Source organism: Gekko japonicus, unplaced genomic scaffold, assembly GCF_001447785.1.
Source record: "Gekko japonicus isolate JY-2015 unplaced genomic scaffold, Gekko_japonicus_V1.1 scaffold127, whole genome shotgun sequence".
Lineage (NCBI taxonomy): Eukaryota > Metazoa > Chordata > Lepidosauria > Squamata > Gekkonidae > Gekko > Gekko japonicus.
The window spans coordinates 1271493-1280725 of NW_015170891.1; the positions used below are offsets into that span (position 1 = coordinate 1271493).

At 46.2% G+C, this 9233-nt stretch overlaps 1 protein-coding gene across 1 annotated transcript; it reads left to right on the top strand.

Annotated features, from left to right (window-relative positions):
• Positions 1-1128: 1128 nt before the first annotated feature.
• ZBTB6 (zinc finger and BTB domain containing 6) lies at positions 1129-6139 on the top strand. Its single transcript, XM_015418423.1, has 2 exons — positions 1129-1187; positions 4473-6139. The coding sequence occupies exon 2, from the start codon at positions 4483-4485 to the stop codon at positions 5764-5766; it is 1284 nt and encodes a 427-aa protein (XP_015273909.1). The 5' UTR covers positions 1129-1187; positions 4473-4482; the 3' UTR covers positions 5767-6139.
• The last annotated feature ends 3094 nt before the right edge of the window (positions 6140-9233 follow it).

The following is a 9233-nucleotide window of genomic DNA, read 5'->3' on the forward strand; positions in this document are numbered from 1 at the left end:
CGTCGCAGCTGCCACGGAGAACAGCGATGGCGGCCATAACTTTTTAAAGAGCCCCTCCCGATAGCTGGGGGAGCCAGAATGGCCTCCCGCGTGTGATGTCCCTACGAGAGGCCACCCTACGAGAGGTGGAATTTGCCCCTACGAGTCCAAGGTCACCACCACTACGAGTCCAAGGCCACCAAGGGAGGCAAGGGACCCCCCCCCCCGGCGCGTTGGAATCGCCGCTGCCGCAGGAAACAGAAACTTTTTAAAGAGCCCCTCCAGAGAGCTGGGAGAGCCAGAATGGCCTCTCGCGGACATCACACGCGAGAGGTGGAATTTGCCCCTACGAGTCCAAGGCCACCACCCCGGGGCTCAGGGAGGCAAGGGAACGTTTTGCCCCTCCCCTCCCCCCGCGTGTCGCAGCTGCCGCCGAGAACAGTGATGGCGGCCATAACTTTTTAAAGAGCCCCTCCTGAGAGCTGGGGGAGCCAGAATGACCTCTCGCGGACATCACACGCGAGAGGTGGAATTTGCCCCTAAGAGTCCAAAGCCACCACCCCGGGGCTCAGGGAGGGAAGGGAACGTTTTGCCCCTCCCCCCGCGCGGGCGTCGCACTGAGAGCTTTAGGTTTAGGGTTGCCAACCTCCAAGTGGTGCCTGGGGATCTCCCGCTGTTACAACTGATCCCCAAACTTCGCCCTCCCCAGGCTCCATCCCCCCTAAATCTCCAGGTTTTGCCCAACCTGGAGCTGGCAACACTCGTGTTCATTCCGAAGCGAGTCCCGTTTCTTTCCATCAGCCTTATTTTCCAGAGTATACTGAGGAACTGCAGCCTGCAAGACTTTGCAACGCAGTGCAGAGTTCTGATTTTACTGTTCTGGCTGCCGCAGGAAAGAATCAGTTCTTTCCATCTGCTTTCGCAAGACTTGAAGATCTGACACTAGCCGTCATATACCTTTCATGTACGTTTGAGGGAGGGTGAATTAAGAGCGTGTGCAGTCTTGATATCATCCCCTGTCTCCCCATTGGTTGCAAAAGCAGCCAATAAGGAAGGCGCTGCAGGCATTTTGGGTGCGTGATCATGGTTTTCCGGGTTAAGAGGAGAGGAGTTGCTTGGAGAAGCTCCGGAAGTTTATTGCAGGGGTTAAACAGCTGTTCCTGTGACTGGTGAGAAGTACGGCTGGGTCCCACCATCTGCAGCAACAGGTGAGTAATGTGGGGCAGGGAACTGAGGAGTACAGAGCAGGGAAACTGGATAAGATTGCACTTTCTAATCCTTGGAACGGATGGGGGTATTGACTAAATTGGATTCTCTATCCCCAGGAGAAAAGGATGGATTGGCAGCATCTTGGAAGAGGGTGGCAAAATGCAAAGGGGGTTTTCACTACTTTTAATGGCTGGATAGAAAGAGGAAATTTGACCAAGCGCACCTTCTTTCCCCTTTCCCCTGCACAACCAGCTTCACCTGCACAGATCCCCTCTCCTTGTGCAGCGCTGAAATGGAGAGACTGTGCTGAAATGACACTTCTCTGTGTGAAAATGCTTTGCAAAATGAATGCTAGATTTTCCCTCTGTGAATGCTCAGGGGTTCAGGTCAAACTGACTTTACAAGTAGTCTGGTCAAAAGGTGGGTATTTTTGTTGTTTTTCAGTGTTATAAATTCACAGCTACAACGGTTATTCTTACAGTAATTAGGGCAGGCCCAGAGACTCAGGGCGGCTATGGCTGGAGAGCATATAAGCTGTGCTATTGAGTCTTTGAAGTTACCAAAATGTAACTTCTTTGCCCTTCTCTGCCTGGTGAATTTCAACTTGGAGGGGTTTGTGGGCTTGTGGGAAGAAGCTGTCTTAAGAAGAAGGGTGTCAGATGAAGGGGGCAGACACCTTGGGGACTCTGAGGAGACAAACACAGGCCTGTGGTCTGAAGAGAGGTGACCAGACAGATGGAGGAAGAAGGTAAAATCAAAATGAACAGGGCCTGAACAGAAAACCTTGAACCATTAAAAATTTCTGTGTATCTCTTAAACATAATAGGAATATATTTTAGACCTGCAGAAAGAGGTTTGTATTTAAATTTATTTGGTTTTTCTTAGGCTGAGATGTTGTAGTATTTTGTTGTTCAACTGTTGTAACCAGTTACTGTTTATGCACTTAATGATACATTTTTCTTTTTCTGAAATTAGAGTTGGTTTTTGAAACAACAAACTCTAATCTTGTCTCATTCAAACATTCAAACTGTAGACAGACAGCTCTGATAATATCTCAAATGTGAGATTTCTAAGCTGTCTCTGTATCCAGTTGGGACGTTGAATAGAAGATATTTTGCATTTGGAACAGATAGTCTAACTGCAAACTGTCAGACTGCAATGCTTCCAGTTCCCTGATGATGATGACAGCGAGTTAAATATTATTTAGCCAAGGGAATAGGTGGAATAAACTGGAGTAGTTAAATCCTTATTGAGGTCTAGCAGCTTGAGAACTGGTCCGGCTAAATAAATCTCACATTGCCCCTAGTAAAAATGGGGGCCTGTGGGGTCCATTTTGCTACAGAGGCTTGTTTTGCATTGTCACCTTGTGGAGGGGGTAGGCAACTATTGGATGCCATACTGGGGAGGGTATCCCTGTCATACCCTCTACTCAATAATCCATTCAGCAGCTGAAACACAAATCACAGTTCATCTTTACTAGTAAAGCTGGCCACACTATGTTTACTATGGATTCACCCAGTGTTAGTGCATGATTCAGTTTCTTGAGGTAACATTTTAGTTATCCTTCAGATTAGAGGATAGTTAAAAGGTGATTAGAGGAAAAGCCTTTTCTTTAATACAGATTATTTTTCATTATACATTACTAATGTTATTAGCAATCAGATTTACAAACAATGTAATTTGATACGATCTTTTCTTTTTTGATGTGTATTTTTCTCCTTTGACCTGTATTGGTTTAGGCCACTTCGCCCATTGAAAATCCCTTCCAGTTATTACTAAATTTATTATAGTATTAACACAGTACTGCTTAAGACGGTTTCATCGATGAAGGTACCTTTTTTCCTTTTGTATATTTTAATTGATTATAACTCCTTGATAAATGGCAATTGAAGTGTATTTACTCAGTCTAGGATAAATTGTGTTGGGAGCCTCACTGTATTCTACCAAAGGCAACCAAACCATTGTGAAGCCAGCAGACTCATTAGCTAGACTTTTGCCCACTTGAATCTGGTAGGAAAACTTTTCCATTAACAAGATCTGCTTTTTTGTGACAGTCCCCTAATTCTTATAGCCTCAGTTTTCCAATGGCTGGCTGTTAGTAATTTAGCTAACATTAAGAAAGACTCTGGCCTGATGGCACATTGTACCTTTATGGCATCAGCATGAAGCACACCTAAATCCAGGATGTTAGAAACTAGAGCCCCAACAATACTAATTTTAATGGAAAGAACGTCTCCCAGTTTTTAAAGTCACTATTCACACGTTATTAAGGCCATGTGGCCACCATAGATCCTGTTAATCAAATATGTGCCTAAAGTTCCATGCTCTAGGCTGTCACGGGCTAGAGTGCAGGCAGGGCGAGAGAGGGGTAGTCCGGGTCCAGTCCGAGGTCGAAAGCCGAGAGGTCAAGAAACCAAAACACCAAGTCCAAAGCACAAACCGCAAGCTTAGTCATCAAGCCAGAGTCCAGGGGTCAGAAGCCAAAACACCAGAGTCCAGGGCATGAACCAAGAGCGTTGTCGTCAGAGCCGGGGTCGAGGAGCCAAGAGTTCAAAGCGGGAAACAGGAATCAGGAACACGGGCAAGGTGGGTGCAGAGTGTCGTCAAGCTGACTAGTTGCTAGCACAAGGGATTAACCGAGAGTGAGGAGCTAAATATCCCTCTGGGCTGTTGTCAATTACCAGCCAGCACGTGTGTCCTGGCTCCTCTTAGAACTCAGGGCTGAGAGACCGCCTGCTGTGCAGGTGCGCCTCTCGCTGTTGGGATGCCAAATCCCGTCGGCGCTGATCTCGCAAACGGGCCACCGGTGGGGGCGAATCAGGGGGGCTGTTTGACGTGCGTTGTTCCGCCTCAGCTGTTACCGGAGCAGCCTCTGTGGCTTCATTGGGGCCAGGTGTAGATTCTGCCAGAATTGGGAGCTCATCCTCAGCAGCACTCAGGACTTCTGCTGGGGCCGGGAGCTCATCCTCGGTAGTACTCATGACACAGGCATGCATGGATCTGATTTCTATCAGTGCCATGGTAAATAGGGGTAAGAGGCATAAGCCTCCCCCCACCCACATACACATATTGTGCACCCCCTCTCTGCCATGTGCTTTAGTCTCAATGCAAATCAGGCCTGTACATACCTAGGAATGAAGTTCTGAACACAGAATTTCCAAACCACATCTGTCTACCAGCCCCATGAGGGACATGAGGACTTGAGAATGTGTGAAATGTCGTTCACCCTTTCACTGACGTTCTTGACTTGTTGAACTTCAATCCTGTGCATATCTTCTCTGCAGGATAGTGGCCATGGCTGCCGATTCAGATGTGCTCCATTTCCAGTTTGAGCAACAAGGGGATGCTGTGCTGCAGAAGATGAACCTCTTGCGGCAACAAAACCTCTTTTGTGATGTGTCGATCTACATCAATGACACCGAGTTTCAGGGGCACAAGGTGATTTTTGCTGCTTGCTCCACCTTCATGAGGGACCAGTTTCTGCTCAGCCAGTCCCAGCAAGTACGCATTACCATCTTGCAGAGTGCCGAGGTGGGCAGAAAGTTGCTGCTGTCATGCTACACTGGTGCTCTAGAGGTGAAAAAGAAGGAACTTCTGAAATATCTCACAGCTGCAAGTTACTTGCAGATGGTGCATATTGTGGAGAAATGCACCGAGGCACTATCGCGGTACCTGGAAATTGATGTCTCTGTGGAGGGCAATAGTAGGAGCCCTGAAAAATGTCACTCTTCTGACATGGACCTGGGAGGCAAAGATGCCAATCTAGATAAAGATTGTGAAATCATTGAGATTTCAGAAGACAGTTCTGTGAATTTAGAAGATAATATAAAGCAGGAAAAAGGAGATGTTCAGCAGCAACCCTTGCAAAATTTAGTACCAGAAAGGAAGGATGTAAAAAGCCCTGAGATATCAACTGTTGAGATAGAGTACAAGGATGACGAGATCTGCATTTTCCAAATGGATTCTATCAATGCACCTGGTGTGGAAAATGAACAGTATTCACAACCATCTACCTCCTCTAAAACAAACTTATATTTTCCTGAAACTCAGCACTCTTTAATCAACTCCACTGTTGAGAGCAGAATTTCAGAAGTGGCCGGGGGTCAGTTTCCAGGCTTCAGGGGTGTGAACCCAGAAGGTGCTGTGAGTGCTGTGGGCGGGTTCCAAAATCCAGAGGACTCTGGCTATTCATGGCGCCACCAGTGTCCAAAATGCCCCCGGGGGTTCCTCCACCTTGATAACTATCTCCGCCATTTGAAAATGCACAAACTGTTCTTGTGTTTGCAGTGTGGTAAAACCTTCACACAAAAGAAGAATCTGAACCGGCACATCCGAGGGCACATGGGGATCCGCCCATTCCAGTGCATGGTGTGCCTGAAGACATTTACTGCCAAAAGCACTCTCCAGGACCACTTGAACATTCATAGTGGAGACAGGCCTTACAAGTGCCACTGCTGTGATATGGACTTCAAGCACAAATCTGCCCTCAAGAAGCACCTGACATCTGTGCACGGAAGGGGCAATGTGGACAAAGCAGCCTTTGACTCTATTACTGAAGTCAGAATAGACTATGATTAATCCACGTGTAGGTAAGGCCAGGCTCCCTGAAAAATAGTGAGGTCAGCTTCCCACTGAGGCCTCAATTCAACAAGTTGGCTAGGAAGCTGCATTCCAGTATTTCTACAGGTGTTCATTTCAGGCTTGCAAATAGGCATGAGCTTGGTCAACTGCATTATGGATCTCCTTCAAGCTGGGAAGATGAACAAAATGTGTCTTGTTCCCTTTTAGACTACACATTTTTATTGAGAGAGAGAGAGAATGCTATATATGTGGGCAAGTAGGGGTAGTAATTATTTTGTGGACTCCTACTTTAGCTTTGGGTTCGGTGTTCCACAAATTCTTGCTATTCATTTGCAAGGCTACTTAGTCTTCAGTCCTTAAGAGGGATGACTTTGCACAACTGGGGCTTCTGTATAGGCAAATCTACCTGCTCAGAAAAAATAATTGGGCCATTCTTCTAAGCTCCCACTTTCTGCTGCCCCAAAGAATATTGATGAATCAGTTATGAGTTTCTGTAGTGGAAAGCAAACTGCAGGATGGCAGGGAAATGGATTGGGATCTTTTAAAAAAATTATATGAAGCAGGACCTTAATGCTCCCTCTCTTTCTCTCTAAAAACAAGAATAACTTCATGTTTATCTTATGTCTAAAATTTCCAGTTTACTGGAGGAATACTGGGAGCATTCCAGAAAAGTAGAAAAAGACCTACAACTTTGTTTCTGACTGTTAAGTTATTTGCATGTTCAACTCAGTTGAAGTTACTAGCTGTTTGAAGTTTTACAGTGTATTCATATAAGTGTAACTACATTCTGTAAGCTGATTGGGTTCTAACTTGCTTTCCTTATTTGTGGAGTGCTGTTGAACCCTCTGGTGAAGGGGCCCCTGCTCCTCTCAGACTTTTGCCAGCAAACTTTCACAGCTGTCTTCATCTAACAGATAATATTTGTCACCTTAGCTTACCTTGTGTGTGTTCCAGGAAAAGAAATAAGAGAGTTAAAGAAAACACACATCACTACTCGGTACTTTCTACTTCACTCAGTTGGGCATAATATCATAGAATCAGAGAGTTGGAAGGGGCCAAATAGGCCATCTAGTCCAACCCCCTGCTCAGTGCAGGATCAGCCTGCAGTATCCCTGACAAGTGTTTGTCCAGACACTGCTTAAAGATTGCCATTGAGGGGGAGCTCACCACCTCCCTAGACAGCTGGTTCCACTGTTGCACAACTCTTACCGTAAAAAAAGTTTTTCCTAATTGAAACCCATTATTTTGAGTCCTATCCTCTGCTACCAACAAGAACAACCCCCTGTTCTCTTCTAAGTGACAGCTCTTCAAATACTTAAAGAGAGCAATCATGTCCCCCCTCAACCTCCTCTTCTCTAGACTAAACAATCCTAAATCCCTCAGCCTTTCCTCAAAGTTGTCCCAGTTCTGCACTTTCACTGAAGAATGGTACACTCCTATCTGGGATGGTCATCCTCTTCAACCGACTGCATAGCTTTGGGAGGGATGTACATGGAGCGGTGAGGAAGGTAGGGGACACCCTCGCCAGCCAGATCAGCGGAATCAACACTGGCAATCAATGGGGTGACAGATGTCGCAGCCAGATTGCCCTCACATCCATCCACTCTCACCAATTCTCTTGTTGCAGTAGAAAACAACTATCCTTGCTTCATTTCTTTGCCTTCTGCTTTGTTCCATACTACAGTCTTCACTAGCAAATGCATATATATATAAATATAAACATTTTCTGTAGCAACTTAATAGGCTTGTTCTATCTTATGATCTGTTGGTCTTGGCTTTTGTAAATTTGGATGTAAATCTTTTGGTGTTTTAATCATTGGAGCCTCAAGCCACAGAAGACTGTGTACCTGCATGGTATTCTACAACCTGAAATGTAAACCCTCCTTCATCTCCAGTTCTTTGTAAAAGCGTTTGTGTGTGTTTATGCAGAGAGCTGTATTACAGTTTCATGAGGGGTCCATTAGCTAATTCATCTCAAAATGCTGTTTTATAATTACAGCAAAGACAATGCTTATGTATTGTTATTGGTTTGCATATATGTTTCTTCCACTTGGTCGTACTGAAAATAAAGATTGCCCACACCGGCTGATATGCATGGCTGATACCAAAAGACTTTCACACATACATGTCTTCTGGACATTACCTCAAATCTCAGCATAGGTGATGTCCACTGTCTACTCAGCTGGCATAACTGGTTTATAAATACTTCAGATTCCCAGAGACCCAGATTAGTTTTCTAGCTGCCTCAGTAACAAAGCACCAGGAATCCCTCACCCACCTCTGCTACCCTAGCTAAAAATGCTTGAAAACTGCAAGATTAAAAGTAACCTGCTGGTGCAATGGAAGAAGTAGCAGTGCTTCCAGAAGCAGAGTATCTGCCTTTAGTATGCAAACAAGCCTGTACTACTCTTGGGGTTACCCAGGAAAGTGTTGCCACCCCAAAAGCTCAGGGATTGGGGGATCGCAAGAAAAGGGTGTGGTATGTGTGTCAAAAACTGATGGTGCTTTACTGGAATATGTAGACGTTAAACTGAGTTAAACTTTTTTTGCAGTTATACATCATAAAAATGGATGCTATATTAAAACGCTAAATATAAGGAATAATTGCTGGTAGTAAGGGAGGGGCAAGATGATAAAGACGGGTAGATGCTGGGGGGTCGGGGGGAACCCAACGGGTCAGTTGCAGCTGTAAACTTGACCTTACCGTTGTAACCACCAAAATGAAAGGCAGGATACTTGGGAGAAAATTAAATGTATAGGAAGGTTACAACTGAAGACTGCAAATTCTAACCCTCAGCTTGCAGAATGGAATACAGAGTTAAATAAAAAATTAGGGCAAGGATTTTTTTTAGTTAAATATGAATACATTAACAAAGGCCAATAAACGACTGAGCATCTTGTCTGCTTGGGACACGGTGGGTGTCAGACCCAGAGAGATTTAGGTGGGCAGTCGTGTTGGTCTGAACAAGCAGCAGAACAAAGTTTGAGTCCAGTGGCACCTTTAAGACCAACTAAGTTTTTAAATTCAAGGTGTTAAGGGTGCCAGTGGGCTAAAACTTTGTCAAACCAGAGAGAGAGAGAGACTCTATGATTAACTCCCTGCCCCTTCTAGTTCTTAGTCTCCATGGTGTGTCCTCCAGCTGGGATCAGACGCTGCTTTTTCGTTCCGTTTCACATCTAGGAACGCCTCGTCGCGACCAAGAAACCCGGTGGGTGTGACTTCGCCGGGACCAGTCTCGCGAGAAGTAGGCGGGGCCGCGAGAGATGGGCGGGGCTCCCGGCTGTCACCGCGATGAGGAGACGCCGCCGCCGTCGCCGCCGACGCTGGGCCGCTCCGGGGTGCGCCCCTCAGGGGGTGTGAGGAGAGGCCGGGCCCAACCGCAGGTACGGGAGGTGGGCGGCGGCAGCAGCACCAGCAGTAGCTGAGGGGCGGTGTCCGCCCAGACCCCGCCCCCTCCCACCCA